This window comes from Carcharhinus amblyrhynchos, chromosome 6 (assembly GCF_965287045.1).
Source record: "Carcharhinus amblyrhynchos chromosome 6, sCarAmb.v2.hapA, whole genome shotgun sequence".
Classification (NCBI taxonomy): domain Eukaryota; kingdom Metazoa; phylum Chordata; class Chondrichthyes; order Carcharhiniformes; family Carcharhinidae; genus Carcharhinus; species Carcharhinus amblyrhynchos.
The window spans coordinates 115,681,639-115,703,413 of record NC_137329.1 but is presented as its reverse complement, the minus strand read 5'-3'; the positions used below and the strand labels follow the sequence as shown (position 1 = coordinate 115,703,413).

At 40.6% G+C, this 21,775-nt stretch overlaps 1 protein-coding gene across 1 annotated transcript in view; it reads left to right on the top strand.

The window, feature by feature from the left end:
- lrig3 (leucine-rich repeats and immunoglobulin-like domains 3) overlaps positions 1–21,775 on the top strand; it is a 58,201-nt gene that overhangs the window by 24,453 nt on the left and 11,973 nt on the right. Inside the window, exons 4-9 of the mRNA XM_080191266.1 lie at positions 13,725–13,853; positions 15,213–15,356; positions 15,529–15,672; positions 16,088–16,231; positions 18,556–18,699; positions 21,615–21,695. Of these exons, the coding sequence (XP_080047392.1) occupies positions 13,725–13,853; positions 15,213–15,356; positions 15,529–15,672; positions 16,088–16,231; positions 18,556–18,699; positions 21,615–21,695 (786 nt within the window). The remainder of the gene's footprint in view (positions 1–13,724; positions 13,854–15,212; positions 15,357–15,528; positions 15,673–16,087; positions 16,232–18,555; positions 18,700–21,614; positions 21,696–21,775) is intronic.

Genomic DNA, 21,775 nt, shown 5'->3' with positions numbered 1-21,775 from the left:
CTGGTATTACTGAGTATGCATGTACCAAGACCTAATCGAATTGGTTTTTCCTTGTGCCTGTCAAGATAGCAGTATTCTTCACCTAGCTTCAGTCATAACTAGGACAAAGGAAGATGGTTTTGGTTGATGGAGGCCAGTCATCTCAGCTCCAGGTCATCATTGCAAGAGTTCTTCAAGATAGTATCTTAGAACCAGCCATCTTCAGCCGCTTCATCTAAAACCTTCCTTCAGATTTTAAGGTCAGAAGTGGAGATGTTTGATGATTGCAGTGTCCAGTACCATTTGTAACTCCTCAATAATGAAGCAGTCTGTGCCCATGTGCAGCAAGAACTTAGTAACACATTCAGACCATGTAAGTTACATGCAAGTTACAAGTATAGGTTGAGTATGTGCCCATAAACCAAATGCATCATCAAATAGCACTTCTTTTGAACCTCATCGACCTTTCCAGCCAGAAGTTTAATTATTTGCATCGTTTACCTCAATTTTTGTGGTAAACCTGTCAAAGATAAACTTATTACCAGTACTCTACTGCTATTGGTCTTTTTCTATCCATTTTATTTAGTTTGGACTACAGCTAGCTTAGGTTGTTGTAATATATGTAGACCTTGGGCCTAAATGCGGTGTTTGAAAACAAAAATGATTAAGTCCTGAATGCAGTTGGTCTACTGGATCACAAATAGCATAATTAAGCTGTACCAGGCAATGACCACATCCGATGAGCGGAATCTAATCATCTTCCCATTCAATGGTATTGCCATTACTAAATCCCCCACTATCAGAATCCCAGGGGTTAGCATTTGACCAGAAACTTAACTAGAATAGCCAAATGAATACTTTGGCAAAAAAGCAGATCAGAATAAATTATGAAATCCCTACAGTGCAGAAGGAGGCCATTTGGTCCATCAAGTCTGCACCGGCCCTAATCCCACCCTGGCCTTATCTCCGTATCCCTACTTATACTGCTAACCTCCTGACACCTAAGGGGCAATTTAGCATGGCCAATCAACCTAACTCGCACATCTTTGGAGTGTGGGAGGAAACCGGAGCACCCAGAGGAAACCCACACAGACATGGGGAGAATGTGCAAACTGCACACAGACAGTAATCCAATCTGGGTCTCTAGCGCTGAGGCAGTAGTGCTAACCACTGTACCACCGTGCTGCCCCTGTGATGGAATACTCTCCACGTGCCTAGATGACTGCCCCTACTACACTAGAAGTTCAGCAGCATCCTGACAAAGCAGCTGACTTGGTTGCCACCCCCAACCCCCACCTTAAATGTTCACACACTCTGTCACCGGCACATAGTCTCTGCAGTATGGAACATACGCAAATGTACTGCAGCAACTCATCAAGCTTGGGAAAGGACATGGGGACACCACGAGTGGCAATTTCTGCTCTGGCCACATGCACACCAACCTGACTTAACTGCATTATTGCCATTCTTTCACTTGTCGCCAGGTCAAAATCCTAGAGCTGCCTTCCTAAAGTCCTTGGGTATATTCTTTGCTGTTCATCCATGTGATGTGTTTGCTGCCGGCTGAGACCAGAATTTATTGCCTTTAAGAATTATCTGCACCAGAAACTGCAGCAATTCAAGAAGACAGCTCATCACCACCACCTTGATGGCAATTAGGGACGAGCAGCAATTGCCAGTCTAACCAATAGTACCTGCATCCCGTGAAAGAATTTTTTTTAAAAAAAGCAGCAATGTAAACAGGTGTTTTTGGTCATATTTCTCTTGGGTTTGATGCATGCTTAGCCTTTCCCTATAAGTCTGTATTGTTCTCTTGCTGGCACATATTGCCAGACATGGAAGCAAGTTTGGTGGCCAAAACTGAAGAACTGCAATTTGCTACTTTTGAATAGTTTCCCAAACTAATTGCTAGGCAAATTCCACAACACCAACAATGTAATTGGAGCAGATATCTGATGCCAGTGGTTTTTGCCATAGTTCAAAAATAAATACTCTTTTTCTCTCTTTTCCCCTCCCCTCTCTCGGTGTCATTAGTGTTAGTCCAAGTTTGAATTGCATTCTTCAAAGTATCTTTTACACACTTGGAATGTGTGAAACTCTGTATCTGATGTTGTATATTTGCACTGGCTGAATGCAAAGCACTTGGAATTCTTTTCAAACAGTGTGAAGTACATCTTGTACAAGATAAATCTGAGCTGCAGCCAGCACTTGCTGCTCTACTCCTATTTCCTCCACCCCCAAACCAAACTGCTGCTTTACGTGACTTCTGGCTGATTAATATTATTTGAGTTTATTTGTACAGTGCTAACCATTTGGATTCTGAGAATGAGAGGTTAAAGAAAGCTGATGAGTTGCATTTGTCTCACTCAGGTAGTAACTACATGAATGGACAATTGTAATACCTTCACCTTCCCCATTACATTCTCATTTCACTTGTTTCACAAGATGGATATTGATTGCACAAAAAATTGTATTGCTGTATTAAAATCATCCTAAGAGTTTCTGTGATGTGTCCGATCTTCAAAAATCAAATTGTGACATAGGAATTTAAAATAAAAATCCTGCATGCTAGGAGTGTTTTAAATCTAATTTTGTTCCTCTTTCTAAATGAAACGTGAGATTTGCCAGGATTTTTTGTTTTCTTTATTCTTTCTTGGAATGTGGGCACCACTGACAAGGCCAGCATTTGTTCATCCCAAATTGCCCTTGAGCTGAATAGCTTGCTGGGAAAACTTTTTTCCTTATTACTCCGTCCCACAAATTAATCAGCCACAACGCTGTTGACCTGGAGTCACATGTAGGTCAGACCAAGTAAGGATGTCAGATTTCAGGCCCTAAAGGACACGTGTGGACCAGATAGGTCTTTACGGCAATCTATAAAAGTCCTCATGGCCATCCTTACTGAGACTAGCTTTATAGTTAGATATTTATTAACAAACTTAAACTCCACCAGCTGTCATGGTGGGATTTGAGCCCATATCACCAGAACATTAGCCTGGGTTTCAGCATTACCATGTGCCACTATCTCCCCACAATGTTATGCTGAAATTAAATTTTATTTTCATTTGCTGCACTCTGCCAAAAGTGCCAGTTTATGGCTGTGACTTAATCCAGTAAGTCCCCCTTAACCTCTGCCAGACAATTTCTGTTGTGAGTTAGAGAAGGAATATGAGCAGAAATTGGCTACATCAGCTGTTGCAGACCTCCCAGTAGCAAACTATGAAATGGTATCGTTGGAGACCTCAGTACAGGTGGCTTGCCCTGGGGAAACAAAACAGAACACCCAACATGTAATTCTAGAAAAAAGTGGAATTTGTTTGAATGTACCTACACTTTCACAATTTAACCTGGTTTAGAAAAAAGGAGCAAAATAATTTGAAACTGCTCTAAAAAGAATTTCCAATTGTTTCTCCCCTTCTAAACACACTGATCCCTTTAATAGTTATTGCATTCACAACAGGCAACTTTGAGTGCCATTTAAGTGTTTATTTTCACCTGGGAACCTTGATGGCTATTCATAGACTATTGCAAGGATGAGGGGTATCTTGACTGACCTTGGTCTTGTCCTGTCCTGTCCAAACTTAACACATGCACGCTTGCAAATATGCTTGTTAAGGCAGTTTACAGCAGGAGAATTGAAGGGCTGTTAAGAAAATAAAAATTTGCACACTAACTGCTTTGGATCTCCTGCTACCACATAGAGCTGTTGAAGCAGAGTGCACAAATTCTTAAATTGAAATTAGTTAGACCAAAAAGGGCAGTGAGAAGCTAGCAGAACACTAGAATTGAAGAATACCATTGCAGACTTGATTGGGTGAATGGCCTGTTTTGCCCTTCTGTATTATAAAGGGGGAGGTGGTAGTGGAGTAGTAATGCCACTGGACTAGTATCCAGAGGCTTAGATTAATGATCTGGGATCACAGCTTTAAATCGCATTGCAGCAGCTGAGAGAATTCAGACTTAGTTAATAAATCTGGGAATCAAAGTTGATCTAATGCTGATCATGAAAACGTTGTCGATTTGTCATAAAAACCGGTCTAGCTCACTAATATCCTTTAGGGAAGGAAGTCTGCTGACTTGACTTGGTCTAGCTTACATGTGATTCCAGACTCGTGGCAATTGGTTGACTCAAATGCTCTCTGAAATGGCCTAAAGTGTAGAACAAGTAAAAGCAGTCACCTGGGGTCAACAGGGGCACACTCGGCCCTATTGGCCCTGCATAGACCTCCTTATTATCATCTGGGACTTGTACCAAAGCCGGGGAGGCTGTTGCAGAGACTAGTCTAGCCAAAAGTCTTGCGTAGTCATGTTTGTGGAATCGTACCTTAAAGACAAATGTCCTAGACACCCCCATTATCCACTGACAGGACACCAGAGATTGTGGCAAGATGGCTTACAGCCAAGTGAGTGTTGCCCAAAGAGTCCTCACTTTGAACTCTGTGAAGTCATGTGGCTTCAGGCCAAATATGGTCAGGGAAATCTGGTTACCACCTATTGCGACACCTCCCTGCCCCCCACTTCCTGCTGGCAAATCAAGCTTATCTATGTTGAACACTGCTTGAAAGAAGCACTGAGGGTGGCAAGGGCACAGAATGTACATTTCATAGGGATGTTAATGCCCATTGCCAAGAGTGGCTCTGTAGTTCAGCTGCTGGCCAGGTCATAGCTGTTAAATTGCATTTTCGGCAAGTAGTGCGGGAATCAACAAGGTGTAGAAATCTACTTCCTCCTTATTACTCTATTTTTCACAGATGAATCAGTCCATGCTGGTATTGGTGAGAATAATCATCGCACTATTCTTATGGAGGCTAAGCCATTGAGGATGCTGTATCTATTGTTGTGTAGCACTGCCATCATACTAAATGTGGGATTTTTGAGCTGATCTAGCAACTCAAGACTGTGCATTCATGAGGGCCATCAGTGACTGAATTATACACGTTGCAATCTGTAACTTCATGGTCTTGCATGTTCTCCATTACTGTCAAACTGAGGGATCAACCCTGATTCAATGAAGAGTGCAGAAGGAAATGCTAGGAGTAGCAGCAGGTATACATAAGAATGAGGTGTCAACCTAATGAAACTAAAATACAGGACTTCTTGCATACCAAACAGTGGAAGCAGCAAACAATAGATGGAGCTAAACAATCCCACAACCAATGGATCAGATCTAAACTCTGCAGTGCTGTCACAACCAGTCGTGAACGGTGATGGACAATGAAACAAGTCACTGGGGGAGGTGGCTCCACAAATGTCCCCATCCTCTGTCAGAACCCAGCACATTAAATGACAAGGCTGAAGCATTTGTAGCCATCTTCAGCTAGAAATACCAAATGGATAATCCTCCAGAGGTCTCCAGCATTTCAGATACCAGCCTTTAACCGATTCAGTTCAGTCCAGTACATATGAAATCAAGAAACTGAAGACAGTGGATATTGCAAAAGCTATGGATCCTGACAACATTCAAGCAATAGCAATGAAGGTTTGTTTTTCCAGATCTTGCTGCTTCCCATATGGCTGCAACACTGACATTTAACCCAGCAATGTGGGGAAATTATCCAAATATGTTCCATCTGCCAAAAGCAGGACAAATCCAACCCAGCCAATTATTGTCCCACCAGTTTACATGATCATCAGTAAACTGATGGGAACTGTTGTCAATAGTGCTGCATTTGTTAGCTCATTGAAGCTCAATTTGGGTTATACTAAAGGCCACTCAGTTGCTGACCTTGCTACAGCTTGGTCCAAACATGGACAAAAGAGCTGAACCCCAGAGGTGGGAGTGATGCCCCTTGACATCAAGATGACAGCATCGACAACCCCTGCAAACTGAAATTAGTGGGAGTTGGAGAAGACTCTCCACTACTTGAACTCATAATCTAGCACAAAGGAAGATTGTTATGGTTAATTACAGTCAATTATCTGACTGTCAGGAGATCACAGGAGTTATTCAGATTGTGTTATAGACCCAGTCAATTTCAGCTGTTAACTGTTACTGTACCTTTCATCGTAAGGTCAGAAGTGGCGATGTCTACAGATTGCACAATGATTCAAATATTTAAGTAGCCATGCCTGTGTGCTCCAGGACGTGGAAACATTCTGACTTGGCTGATTAGCAAGTAACAATTCCATCACATAGGTGTCAGGCAATAACTATAACCAACAAGAGAATCTAACCATTGTCCCATCACATTCAATGGCATTACCATCTCTGAATTGTCCACTCTAAATGTACTAGGGGTTACTATTAACCAGAAACTGAACTTGCTAGTCATATGATTACTGTGGCCACAAGAGCATATAGGAGGCTGGGAATTCTGCAGAGTAACTCAGACTCCCTAAAGGCTGTCTGCCAACAGCAAGGCACAAGTCAGAAGTGTAATGGAATGCCCTCCATGAGTACAACTCGACAACATCCAGGGCAAAGCTGTCGTTGGATTGGCGCCCCATCCATCACCATTCATTCCCTCTACTACTGACGTGTAGCAAGGACAATGTACCATCTAAAAGATGTACTGTAGCAACTGGCTAAGGCTCCTTAAGCAGCACCTTCCAAATCCACTACTAAGAAAGGGAACGTTACCACCTGCAAGTTGCCCATCAAGTCGCACACCATCCTGAGTTGGCACTCTATCGCTATTCCTTCTCTTGCTGGGTTTACAGCACTGTGGAGATTCCTACAACACAGGAACTGTTCAGGAAAACACCACACCACCATCTTTTCTTCAGGGCAGCAAAGGACGTGCAGTAAATTCTAGCCTAGCCAGTGATATCCATATACTATGAATAAATATCTTAAGCCTTTGGAATTTTCCTTTGCCCAATCTTATCTGTTCCTGCTGCTTTCCTGTAGGTGCTACAGTGAGTTACAACTACTGTCTGAGGTGAACCAACAGCATAACCAAGTGATTTGAATTTTGTACCTTCCTAATCAGTGTGGTTAAGGCAGCTAAGAGTCAACCATTATTGCTGTGAGTCTGAGCTATTCTGGCCAATCTAGGAAGAGATGGCAGATGTCCTTCCTTTTTTAAAGGGCATTAGTGAACCAGATTTTTTTATGATAATCTGGTAGTTTCATGGTCATCATTACAATATTGGCCTTTTAATTAATTTACTTAAATTCCTCAACTGACATGGTGGGATGTGAATTCCTTTCATTTACTAGACTAGTAAAAGCTGTTATAACCTGTATTTACAAATACACCTCCAGGACTGCATAACACAAATGTAAAAACGGCTTTCCTCAAAATACATTTTGGGCTTCTCTGGGCCAGAGGTAAAGGGGCACATTTACCAGTTCCTTAAGTGGGCCGGGATTTCTGGTCTCAGGTTTTATTAGTTTATTTATTCGTGCCACAAGTAGGCTTACGTTAAGACTGCAGTGAAGTTACTGTGAAAATCTCCTAGTCACCACACTCCATCTGATCGGGTGTACTGAGGGAGAATTTAGCACAGCCAATGCATCTAACCAGCATGTCTTTCGGACTGTGGGAAAGAACCAGAGTACTGAAAGGAAATCCATGCAGACACGGGGAGAACATGCAGATTCTGCATAGACAACGACCCAAGCCGGAAATCGAACCTGGCTCCCTGGCGCTGAGGCAGCAGTGCTTATCACTGTCACCATACTGCCCCAGGGTAGGAGGGACCAGAAAATTCCCTCAATACTTCCTGAAGTCTTTTACAGCCATTTATAATCCTAATCTGAAAATCCTGGTGCCAAATTGAGAAGTTGTTTGAATGTCCTAACAGTTTCCTAGAAGCAGGCTAGAGCTTGAATGGCTGGGTTGGCATCCAAATTCAAACTAGATATTCGGGTTTCATTCTTTGCAACCACAGTTTTACGTATCCGCTCAAGTTTCTCTTTGTAGTGTGCTATTTCTATTATTTGAGAAAATTGACTAATTGAAATTTCAAGACCGTTGGAACACCCACATACAAAAGGTTCTTTATTCCAAGTTGTTTGTTGTAAGTGGTGGTTAGTGTTTAACACCCAGATTAAAATTTGCTCTGGTTATCGAGCTAGTTCAAACAGACATTTGTACCGGCAATACAGTTTGATTGTTGTATAGCCCTTTGCTCCTTTTTTCCTTTGCAGCTTATGCAGCCTTAAGGGTTTGGACTGGGATGAGAAGAATTTTTTTATATTTGAAGGGTGAGCTGTGGATGTTCAGTCATTGAGTATATTTAAGACTAAGGCCAATAGGTTTTTGGGCACTACAGGAATTGAGGGTTATGGGATAGTGCAAAAAGATGGAGTTGAAGTAGAAAATCTTGTTGAATGAAAGAACAGACCTGAGAGGCCAACTGTAGTCCTTATTTATTATGTTCCATGTCACACTGGCTTTTTAAAATTAAGTTTGTGATGTTATTGCAGTATTCTGTGGAATAAAACAACTTGCAGTGAAATAAGCCTGTGACATCTGTCTATACCGATCAAACCTGGCCTCTGTACTGGCAGACAATGCACAAGACGTAAAGCCTCTATTTATATAACTCCTCTCAAACAAAAGAACACCTTTCGGTGAATAGCAAGGCATGAAGGGATTTCAGATTGAACGCATATAATGGTGCATTTTCCAAAAGGCCTTTGAAGGTTTGGCATGGGAATAAGGAAAAATTGTTTAGTGTATTTTTTTTGAGGAGAATTTCCAGAGAGGGCAGAAATGCAATCTTTGAAAGTTTGAAATTTGATGGAATGGAGTCATTGTCTTGAGTTGGAAAAATTAAAAACTATGGACTAAGGTAACTTCAAGTGGGGTAATTGCAGGGGGGAATCACAGTAACAAAACTAATTATGCAGGGATTTAAGTATCTGGGGATGTTAGTCAAAATGAGGCTAATGGCTGTGAAAAACATTTTGGGAGTGAATAGAGAAGCTTGCATCTTTCTACCTGTAGTTGCACATTTTTGCACTTATTTCTGATTCAGATGAAGTTGTATCATTGGACGTGCTTCATGTGCCCTTTCGTCCCTTTCCTAAAGTTTCAGGCATGTGTGAGAAATCATTACTGATGTGCAACTATTGGTCCCATAACAACTTAAAAGAAGTTTTAAGATTAAAAAAATAAACAATTTGCTGATTTGCAGGCAGGTACTCTTTTTATAGTACTGAATCACGCAGATGCTCAGCCTGTCAATTCTACACAGGCTTTAAGTGGGGACTTCACAGGTAGCCTTAGCACCTGCTGATGTGGGAAGGGAGGAAAAAAGTATTACTAGGCTATCACTACCAACTGAACAATAATGCACACTAAATCTAGAGATGGGGAATAAGAAAAACTGAAAAGCATCTCTTCTACAAATGGCATTCCTATTCGTGATGTTTAGCAGAAAATGAAAGGAGTTCACACCAGCTTTGCCATCCATAGATGGGCATCTTTTTGTTACTGTAAACTTTTTTGAAGTTAATTAAAACACAGGAACTTGCATTCAAACTAGTAAATCAGTGATGGAAGGGGAACTTCCACAGTTTTGTGTTGAGCCATTGAACCCTGGATAGTGTTGAGTTTGATCTGTGGAATGGTTCTTGGTTGAAATTAGGAACAATGTCAGGAGGACTGTAACATAATTTGAGCTGACACTGCAGTTTTGACAACACCATTCATGGTTTGTTTTTTCCAGCTGTTGTTAATATAAATGACTGAAATGATCACTGATGAATAGCTTCAGTGCAAAGTATACTTTTGAAATCTAAATCAATCCAAAACAAATCCAAGTGCCAGAAGAAGCCATTAGGTACAACAGGCCTATTGTTTTTCCATCGATCGTATCTCCTTTGTTTGTTTTTCTCAACTTGCGTTGTCTTGTACACATCTGAGTGAAAGATTTCTCTGGATAATTGTAGCAAATTCATAACTGTTTATAAACAATCTTGCAAAATTTCCTCCATTTTGCGGCCAACTTGTTTCTCGAACCTTGTAAACCTGAGTGTTTTTGAAGTTGTAGAAAGGATTGACAAAAGTAATATAGTAAATGTCATAGCATAGCAAGAATCATAGCAACCCTACAAGGCAGAAAGAGGCCATCTGGCCCATCGAGTCTGCACCAACCACAATCCCACCCAGGCCTTGCCCCCCTATCCCTACACACTTACCCACTAATCCCTCTAACCTCCGCATCTCAGGACACTAAGGGATAATTTTTAACATGGCCAATCAACCTAACCCACTCATCTTTGGACTGTGGGAGGAAACTGGAGCACCTGGAGGAAACCCATGCAGACACATGGAGAATGTGCAAACTCCACACAGACAGTGACCCAAGCTGGGAATCAAACCCAGATCCCTGGAGCTGTGAAGCAGCAGTGGTAACTGCTGTGCTGTCTGTGTATATGTGTACGTTTTAAAAAAAAAACACTCTTCAAAGTACCATTTAACTGACTGACTTCAAAAATGCAGAAGGGCAAAAGAATTTTTGACATGCAGTTGGCCAGGCAGTGGAGGAAAGTAATGGTGAATGCATACTTTTCTAGAGAGAAGTATGCAGTAAGAATCCCCAAAGACCATGAGGATTATTCATTTTGTCTCTATAAATGACCTGGACTTGGATATAGAGAGCAAAACTTGAAGATTGCAGGCAATACAATGTAGTAAATAATGAGCATGATGGCAGTGTGAACAGTCTGGTGAAATAGCCAGCCGTGTGGCAAATCCAAAATGTAGAAAAGGAAAAATTACATTGGAGAGTTAATATTATCTAAATGATACTATTTTGAGGGTTGCGCAAGAATGGAAAGACTTGGGATGTGTATTCATCTTCAAAGATAGTAGGAAAAGTTTTACAAGGCAGTTTAACATGCATGGAACTGTTAGTTTTGTCAGTGGAGATGCTTAACAAATAAGGTAATCATGCCAGTCCTTTATATATAAATCTGTCTATTAATCCTCAGCCGGAGTATTGTGTGTGGTCCTGGGCAGCACATTTTAGGAAGGATGTTCAGATCCTAGCAAGGTACAAAGGGAGTTTATTAAGAAAGAGGAATTTCTGTAATGTGGAGAGTTTGGAGAACATCTATTATTTGTCCTAGAGGAGCAAGGAAAAGATAGGAGCTAACAGAGGTATTTAAACTTCTGAAAGGTTTTGCCAGTTCTATGATCACTAGCAAGTGATTCTCTAATCAGAAGTTGTATCTTTAAAATAATTGAGGGTTACTCAGATTTACAATACATAACCTGAGAGGATTGTGGAAATGTGTTATTGAAGCTTTTAATGATTGGGCAGTAAGATTAATTTGCAGGGTAATGAGGAAAAGGATGTGGCAGAAGATTAAATTGGCCAGCTCTTTTTCAAAGAGCCAGCACAAGTATGATGGGCTGAGTAGTCTCCTTTTTGTGTTTTAAGATTCTATAATGGCTTCATGTAAAGAAAACTGTCCACTCTGTTTCTTCTTTTTTTTCATATTTTCACTTTTCCCTTTTAATCTACCCTTGCCTTCTCCTGTGACTTTTGTCTCTCAAACATTGCAACTTGTGAGCTAAGGTGAGTTTGTCCATGTGGGTATTTATAATAGAACCAGTGGCTAGTGACTAAAAAAACAATTTCTCTCTCCCTCTCCCTTTTTGTCCTAAGGACCCTGAAGAAACCCAATGCTGTGTGGGTTTGGATGAGTTACTGTGTTGGCCAGGTACTGAAACTGAAATTTTCAAGTTTACGTCAGCTCACTATTCCATCATCTGATGCAGTAATTCCTGAACCATCTGAGAATTGTGTGATTACTGTTTGCAGGGTTGTATGTATTCAACCCCACACCACGTATATTGTTAGTCAGTTTGTGTGATTTTAAAAATAGTTATTCTCATCTTTCCATTCTGCGCAAGTACAAAATAACCAGCCCACCAATCACACTCAGCAGGTTAGAGCGAAGAGGAAGATGGGTTCTCTATTGAATGTCTGAAGTTGGTTATTCATGACCTTGAATGCTGGTATTAAATAAAAACATTTTATTTTGCAAGTTATAATTGTAGCATGTTAGCATGTCAGTATTTCTGCTAACATCGTTAATAGAAGCTATGTGCATATTTAGTTTGAAACGTAATTTCGTATAAATAACAACTTAATCAGAAGCTTAATGCTTGCCACAGTGAAAAAGTGGAAGTGAATTCCAGCTGTAACCCTGAGTCAGTGTTGCACTTCGCTTGCTTATATTTGTTTAAATAAAATCCCTTTACAAATGAATCAGATTTACAAGAGAGCATCTATAAATTGTTTAAGTTTTTGAAATAGTTATGTAAATGTTGAAGTGGTGGAACACTTTTTTGAATTGATTTCCTTTTACAAGCATCCCATGTTATTTGAACATTCGGTAAAAGAAAACTGCTTTGAAAATTATTTGAATGTACTTCTAAATAATTCCATTAACTAATTATGTTCTTATTAGAGGGCACAGCCTCAAGATGGGGGCGGGGGGGGCTGCAGTTTAGATCGGAGTTGAGGAGGAACTTCTTCACTCAAAGGGTGATGAATCTCTGGAATTCCTTGCTTGAAGTGGTGGAGGCTACCTCGCTAAATGTATTTAAGTCACGGGTAGATAGGTTTTTGATAGACGGGGGAATTAAGGGTTATGGGGAGAAAGCGGGAAAGTGGAACTGATACACTTCAGATCAGCCATGATCTTATTGAATGGTGGAGCAGGCTCAAAGGGCTAGATGGCCTAATCCTGCTCCTATTTCTTATGTTCTTATTAACTGTTTCTAAGTAAATTTTAGGAGTAAAATTGCAGTGAATATTTGAGGTTTCCATGCTCAAATGGTGCTTCCATGGTGCTTGCGTTAGTGAAGGTTAATTCTTGATTAGGAAATGGGTCTTTTTTTTTAATTCACCTACAGATTAGAATCTTTACTCTGTAGAAATTTCACCACCTTGTCCATTCGAGCCTCACTCCAAACACGCAGTCTTGGGCATCACTGCGATGCAATAATGAATGACTGCGATACACAGATGTTGTTCTTCAGATGGAATCTTCAAAATCGAAGAGCAAGGGGCATACAGGCTGCTGCTGTTGTCTCAAACAATATGATCAGATAACAACTGATGAATTTAGTTACTCATCTAAATTTGCTGTTAGGATTTTCCTGTGCACAAAATGGCTCCAGCTGTTGCCAACTTAAGTGACTACAGTTCAGAATTGTTCATTTGCTTTGCAAAGTGTTTTATCTATGGCGAGATAATATAGAAGTGCAAGTTATTCATGCACTTATCCAGTTCTGAATCATCATTCTACGAAGTGGAAGGAAATCATTTGGACCATACACCTGAGCTGACTTTCTCAAGCTCTTATTCAATTTCTTATCATCTTTGTCTTATCTACTTCCTGTAACTTCTTCAGATTACTCTTTCTGAAATAAATACCAGTACTCTTGACGAGTGTACCGTGGGCAGCTGACTTGCTATCTCATAGTTGCAGTAGCAAGCCTGGTCCAACTTGAGGCATGCTGGACGATGGCAGAGTGAGTCAGTCAGTTCCTGGCTGCTTCAGATTAGTATCAGCTTTTTTCACTGTCCTGTGCTTTGTTTACGGTCTCCTGAACCTGAGCTGATATGTTCTGGATAAGAAGAAATTTTGTGTTTTCCAAGCTCGGTGTCAATCTGGATTCTTTTTATTTCCAATTTATTGTTGACACCAAAATATACTATTTTGCGGCACCACACTTGGACAATTAATTATAAGAATGCTAATTGGCTTTACTTCAAGAGGTTGCATCTTTGTAAAAGTAGAGTTTGTTCACTTGATTTTAATTTCTCTACAGATCTAATAATAAAATTGTTGAGGTCCAACCTGAACAACTGACACCGTTTCGGTCTCTGGAAACACTGGACCTCAGCAACAATCACATTTTTGAACTGAGTACATTCCCTCCTCTCCACCTGCGGTATCTGTAAGTATGTTGGATACTTTTGAGACGTTTTCTGATAATCATGCAAAACAAATTGTGCTTTAGTAGATATGTAGCATTTCAGACTAAACAGAGAGAGAGCCTTTTGACCTAACTTTGCTCAAAATGCAGGTGCCTACTTATTTTGCTGGCTTACCTTTTCACCAGGCAAATCTTGTTGAATGCATTAAATTTCCCATGGAAAAATGCTTCCTGACATTTCCCTGAGCACCATGCTAGTGATGACAAGTGTAAAAAGTAGCCACAGCAATAGCTGTGCCCAAATATAAAATGCCCCACATCTTTTCACAAGAGGTGTAATCAGAACAAATATACTTCAAGCCCAATGGGAGAAATATTAGGAGTGGTTGTTAAGGAAGATGATGGCAGAGAAGCAAGAAGAGATGATAAGATTGAGAGGTTGGCCAGGGATATGTATTGACAGGAAATCAGTGAATTTGGAGGAGAAAAGGTGAAGGGAAGCTGAGTCTCAGCAATAATAACCATCCCATTATATTGGAGCACTTTCCAGACCTTCCTGTTTGGTTTTCACAGCAGCAACCCTGAGATAAATAAGTTAATCAGTCACAAAGTAGTGTGAGTTAAAATGGCACTTTATGGTTTGCTATTGAAGGAATGAGCAACACTGAAAATTAAGTGTACGTCAGTATAAATGTTGTTCCTGTGATTCTTTTACCAGCTAAATGTTCCAAGAGTTTATGGTTCACAAGTTTTTCTGAAGATGCAGACAGTATACTGGATTATAGGGAAATATGATTTTCTTGATCATGCAAAATTTGAGTTGCTGCAGTGCAAGTTATGATTTTTGTATGGTAACATTAGCCCCAAATTTTGAATTGAACAACTTGACAGTTGCCTGTAACAGGAGTGTTTACCAGTATCTCTGATTTACAGTATCACACGGATAGTACTTCATGTATACTTTTAATACTCATGATGGGAAGTGAGACATTTATCGCAGTGGTACGAATGTGTATGTATGCGTGTCCTGAAGTGGTTTTTCTCATTGAGTAGATTCTTGTAGGGGTCACTTGATAGAGATCATCTGGAGTAAGGATGCTAGCTGAGATTTCCTCTTTCTAACCCAAAGGCAGCTAGGTCAGTTGTCATGTCCTGGCTGTGTCTCTGACAGGAACTGACTAATTCAGCACAGGTCAAGAATTAAAGCTAAAGTTTTGCTTGTGCGTTTTATGAACAGAATGACGTCTGCTTTTTAAAAAAAAACTTTGGAAGGAAGAGGAAGAACTAAATCAGATTAGATTTGTTTGAACACTAATGCAAATGTCTGTGGTACAATTTTACTGATCACAGATCTCTCATCATGACTGTGTTATTGTTTAGGTACATCAACAATAACAAAATAACGTACCTGGATCCTGGTTGCTTTAACAATCTTTCCAACACCCTTCAAGTCCTAAAGTTAAACCGGAACAAAATTTCAGCTATTCCTCCCAAGAAGTTTAAGCTGTCGCATCTTCAACACTTGTAAGTTCATTTTTGTATCAGAATTGCAAAGGAAAAAATTTCAGTTGTGTTTATGCATTGTGAATTTCTGATTTTAAATACTCAAATTCTACTCTGTCCTATTCAATTTTGTCTAAAATGAAGAGTGCATTGCTCTATCATAACTAGCTTTCTTATCTTAATTTTGTTGCAGGGAACTCGGCCGCAACAAGATCAAAAAAGTGGTTGGCTTGACGTTTCAAGGACTCAGTGCTTTGAAATTTCTTAGATTACAAAGAAATGGCATTACAGAACTCATGGATGGAGCTTTCTGGGGACTGAGTAACATTGAGACCTTGTGAGAACTGTTTTTAATTATTCAGTATGGTTTTATATGAACAATTCATAAGTCCAAAATAGAATTGATTTGCAACTTCTGGTCGAAGATTTATGTTCAGATGTTCGCAAGTTATGAAATCACTTCACTTCATTTGGGTTTTAACCAAAATAATTTTATTTTCTTTTTAACAAAGTACTTGGTTCAGCACAATATGTTAAAAAAAAAAGTTTGTAAAATGAGCTGCTTTCTACCTTCTTGGCCTCGCAGCTTTGGCAGTTGATTCTCATTCCAGAGACTGCAGCCACATGGCCTGGATCTTTGAAACTGCCTCTGCCAAACTTTTTAATGTGTAACAAACAGGTAAAAGAGATAATAGAACCCTATTTTTCAGGGTAATGCAAGTTGACATTTTTGTTAATTTTTTTTCCCCCAGACAACTAGATTTTAACAATTTAACAGAAGTAACAAAAGGATGGCTGTATGGCTTGCGCATGTTGCAGCAACTTAACCTCAGCCAGAATGCCATCAACAGGATCAGCCCAGATGCCTGGGAGTTCTGCCAGAAACTCAGTGAGCTGTGAGTAGCTTTTATTCTATTCCAGTTTGTGTAGACATCAAGCCAAAATGTTAGTGTTGTTTGTGGGTACTTTTCACAAAGTTTGTATGAAGATGACCAAAGTAGTGTTTCTTATAAGAGGCGAGATGTAAGTTTCCATGGAAGAATCATAGAATCCCTATGGTGCAGAAGGTGGTCTTTTGACTCATTGAGCCAGCACCACCAACAATCCCACCCAGACCCTATCCCTGTACTTGCCCTGCTAGTCCCCCTGACTGCATGGCCAATCAACCTAACCTGAACATCTTTGAAGTTTGGGAGGAAACTGGAGCACCTGGAGGGGACCCATCCAGACACACAACATGCTAACTCTGCACAGACTGTGACCCAAGGTCGAAATTGAATTTGGTTCCCTGATGAGAGGCAACAATGCGTCCCTGGTGCCACCCAAACCTTAAAATGACTTGTTTGTTGTGCTGCTCTTTTTCTACTTGATTAACAACTGTCAACTTGAATGAAATTCGTACTAACGTTTAATATGTTGGATATGATAAACAACAGTGCACCTTGCACTTATTAATGTTGTGCCTGTCTGCTCTGGGATACAAAAGATCCCGGTGGCATTATTAGGAAACAAAAACAGGAAGCTTGCCTAAATTCATGGCTATTGTACCTCCCTCCAATCAACACCATCAAAAACAAATGAACTGACAGTTCAGCTCATTTGCTTTTTATGTACTGTGCTGTGTGCAATTGGTTGCTGTATTTGTTTAAATAGCAAGTGTGACTACACCTCAACTCATCCCACAACTGTGACGCTATTTGGGACTATTTTGAGGCATCCTGATGTGTAAAGCACTTTTTTTTTAGTTAAGTCAACTTCTGTAAGAAGTGTTTACAATTTAGTTTCTTGATGGATATCTTTTAGTTAATTGCAAAGATGTTACTCTCCTCAGTCCAGTGTAGAAGCTGTGTTCAAAGGGAGTACATTTTGGAAAGCCAGGGTTGGTGTTAATTATTGAATGCTGACTAGCAAGTAGTTTGGGTCTCTTATTTGTTTGAGGAATGTAGGTGTTGCTAGTTGGGCCAGCATTTATTGTCAAAGGGCACTTAAGACTCAACCACAATGCTGTGGCTTTGGAGTCGCATGTAAGCCAGATCAGGTAAGGATGGCAGATTCCCTTCCCTAAAAGACATTAGTGAACCAGATGGGTTTTTCTGACAATTGACAATCATTTCATGGTAATCAGTAGTTTCTTAATTCTGAATGTTTGAGAATGCTGCAAATATGGACTGATTGCCCAACTATGGGATTTTATGCAAATGAGCTGGATTTTGCCCCTTCTCCCTCCACCCAAGTATAAAATAAGGCATGCTGACATCAGGTCAGCATTGTAACATCACATCAGTCTCCCAAATTATGGAAGGCAAGCAGGCACAAAACTCAGAAGCCTGTCTGCCATTTTGTACTCAAAAGGCTCAATAGTAGTAATTAATTACCCAATCCCCCACAATTTTTTGTTGCCCACTGCATTTTGGACTTGGAAAAGGTTTAGAAAAGGTAACTGCGTGGCTAGGCAGCATGAGGCTGGAAGAAAAGGCTTAACCAGGACCATGGCTAAATTTAGTGGCAAATTCTGTTGGGGAAGGTGGCAGCGTCATTTTAATTCACATATTTAAATCTGTTTAGAGCCTTCAACGCAAATAAGACAGACTTTGAGATAAGGAACCTCTAACTTGGTTAAATATTAGAAAAGATTGTTTGATACAGTTGTTTTTTAAATGAATCGCTTCTTCCGCCAAAACATCCTTTTATTCATCAGTGAGTATTCTTGCATTGTTCACCTTCATTCATGACCAACTTCAGTTTGTGGCATAGCTCCCCTGTTGCCTGATCTCTTAGACCAGATTCCCAATTCGGTGCAGAGCCCCCTTTCCACTTCTACCAGGTCACCTTCCTTCTAGGCAGCCACTAATTGGCCATTCAGTACTCCTTCAAGGAGCCTGGACAGCTGTAGCTAGTGGACCGCTCCCGTTCCACCCTGCCAGAAAAACACAAAATCTGCCTCCATGTTACACATAACCTGTATAAGTTGCTTTAATTTAAATGGAAACTGTTAATGCTAATACAAAAATCCCACTGCTTCAGACAAGAAGACTTTTTTTTAAGTCTACCTTGCACACTTATCTACCCTATTTCCTTGCCACATTTCTAATAATCCAGGATCCCATGTTGATACTTGGTTTGTTTCTTTTCACCTATCCCTGGATACTTAAATACAACTGATAATCTTTGTACTTTTATTTACTGTTCCCAATGTTCAATTTATTTTTTGCATTGACAGAGATGTTTCATTCAATGAGTTAACGCGCCTAGAAGATTTCAGCTTTGTTGGCCTGAGCCTCCTTGGACAGCTGTATATCGGAAACAATCAAGTGAGCTACATTGCTGATGGTGCCTTTGGCGGACTTTCCAGCTTGCACAGCCTGTAAGTTTTATATACATGTTCTGTTTTTGTGGGAGACCTATAATGGTAGCTGTGTGACATACAAGTGTTTATTTCAGTCTGTTTGCCAGGCTGTTTTGTTAGTGTTTTGTGCCTCAGTCAAGTTTCTGTCCTGCCAAAGCCAAACACAGCTGTTTTGTATCACAGGTGATGCTGTTCTTCTCAACCTGTCTGTGCTTTTGCATAATTCACCCCCTACATCCTCCTCTGTCATCCAGCTGGGTTGGACAACACTCACCTGGCTCTACTCTGACCTATCCAGTTACAGTTAGAAAGTCACTTACAATGACTTCTCTGTACTTAAACGATAACACCTGGAGACCCCCGTGCATTTTTTCCTCATCCCCTCTTATTTCACACATTGTTGCCATTTCTCAGTGAAGGAAGTCAAATGCACAGTGTCAATTTTTGCCTGTATGCAGCTGTGCCTCACCGCCACCTCTCTTGACCCCTCCGCTAAGATTTCTTGGCAATGTGCATTAAGCACCTGAAGCCACACATACATACCCTGCTCAGTAGACACTTCAAAGTCTTCCCACATACGTAGACTTGTGTCAAAATTGGAGCAGCTGTCCCACACACTAGACAAGCAAGTCTGACGCAATTGTACTGACTGAATCATACCTCAACCATTCTTCCAGATTCCTTCTTCACTATCCCAGATTATGTCCTATCCCGCTGTGAGGACAGATCATAGAATCATAGCAACGCTACAGTGCAGAAAGAGGCCATTCGGCCCACTGAGTCTGCACCAACCACAATCCCACCCAGCCCTATCCCCATATCCCTACATATATTTTACCCACTAATTCCTCTAACCTATGCATCCCAGGACACTAAGGGGCAATTTTAGCATGGCCAATCAACCTAACTTGCTCATCTTTGGACTGTGGGAGGAAACCGGAGCATCCAGAGAAAACCCACACAGACAAAGAGAATGTGCAAACTCCACACAGACAGTGACCCAAGCCAGGAATCAAACCCAGGTCCCTGGAGCTGTGAAGCAGCAGTGCTAACCACTGTGCTACAAGTGCTGCCCTCCACTGTGCCATAATTCCTGTGCAAGATTCACCCAGGAATTATGGTACACAGTCAGGAGGGAGTTCCCCCGGTGTCCCTTATGTTGAATCTGGACCATATGAAACTTCATAGCAGAAGTTTTTTATAGTTCAAAAACGGGCAAGGAAACCATTTGCTGATTACCACCTATGACCCACCCTCAGTTGATGGATCAGCAATCCTCCACATTGGACACCACTTGCAAGAAACACGGAAGATGGCCGAGGCACAGAATACACTCCAAGGGGGTTCTTTAAATGTCCATCATCAAGAATGTCAGTGTGGTCAGCAATGGTGCTGACAAACAGAAGCCTTGAAGAACATACTTGCTGAACTGACACTGTCTACACTTCCTGCTGCCTCGGCAAAGCAGCCAGCATAATTAAGGACCCCACGCACCCCGGGCATTCTCTCTTCCACTTTCTTCCGTCAGGAAGAAGATACAAAAGTCTGAGGTCACGTACTAACCGACTCAAGAACAGCAGTTTCCCTGCTGCTGTTAAACTTTTGATTGGACTTGCCTCTCACTAAGTTGACCTTTCTCTACACCTATCACTAAGTTGACCTTTCTCTACATAGTCTCTATGAGACTATGTTCTGCACCCTCGTTTCCTTTTATGAGCGATTATGCTTTGTATAGTGCACAAGAAACAATACTTTTCACTGTTAATACATGTGACAATAAATCAAGTTGGATCTGCAGCAAGTGGCAAGAGAACCAACACAATGGAAAAACCTACTTAACCTTGCCTCCTCAATCTCTGCCGCTCTAAAATACACAACCTGGTGCCAAGGCAGCCAGAATTTGGAGTGGGGGGTAAAGCATTCCTTGGGGAATAAATAAAAATTGAAAATGCTGGAGATATTCAGCAGGTCATGCAACATCTGGGAAATAATTTTACTGGCTGCTTCCAAATGCTCTGTGTGCTGATAGTGGACAGATATGGGTTAAGTGGTTGCATAGACCAATAAGTGTTACTACACAAAGGTGTATGTTGAAATTTTTGATTTTGTTTTCAAGTTCACCCAAGAATAGAAATGAGGCAAAGAAATTAAGGTGGGGGGAAGTCTCTTTCTTTTTATAAAGTCACGTTTTTAACATGAGGCTGAGCCCTTGACTGTGTACGCAGTGATTTTTGCTTGGCTTTATTTAATCTTATTTCCTGTCTATTCTGCTTGTAGAGTAGTTTGAGAACCATTATTTCACACTTCCATGTCTTACTTTTTTCAGTAGGTTTGAAAGAAGCCAGGCAAAACTTAATTAGTGGTAGTTTCTGAAAGCATGATGCATCTCTTAATAGCTATGAAACCCAAAGAAGCCCATAAAAGGTGCTTGGAGAGCCATTGACAGTGTATAGCTGGAGATGATTACTAAGACCTTTTGGCCCATTCAACTAGTCAGCGAAAGGAGAGTTGAATGTAACATTCATTGAAGTTCAAGCCGGTGCAATTTTTAAGTGGGCCCTTTTTGTGCCACAAGAATAAATAAGAGCCTATTCATTTTAACTGTTCTTCAATATAAATTGACCATGCAGCGTTATGAAACTTGTTTTTAAAGTTTGAACAATTCCATTCTGTAATTTAGTTAGTTTTTGATGACAATAGGTGAACAATCTTGGTGAAATGTACCCTCTCCATTCCCCCCCCTGCCCGGCAGTATAGCACGTGAAGCCCCATAGACATCAGCAGGACCAGAAGATCCCGTCACCAGCCAGTTCTGGGCTGCCACATGGTGGCTGGAAAATCTCACCCGTAGTATTGAGTCGCATTGATATGGAAATAAACTCATATTTTACAGACCATTTGCTTACAATTTCTTTTTTAATGCATCCAAACAGAGACCTGAAAAACAACGAAATATCATGGACTATTGAGGATATGAATGGGGCTTTCTCTGAATTGAGCAAACTTAAGAAATTGTAAGTGCTATTTGTTTAGTTTGCAATGCAATACTCACTTCGTAACTAGGATGGTTTCAGTATATCGCGTGCATGTGACT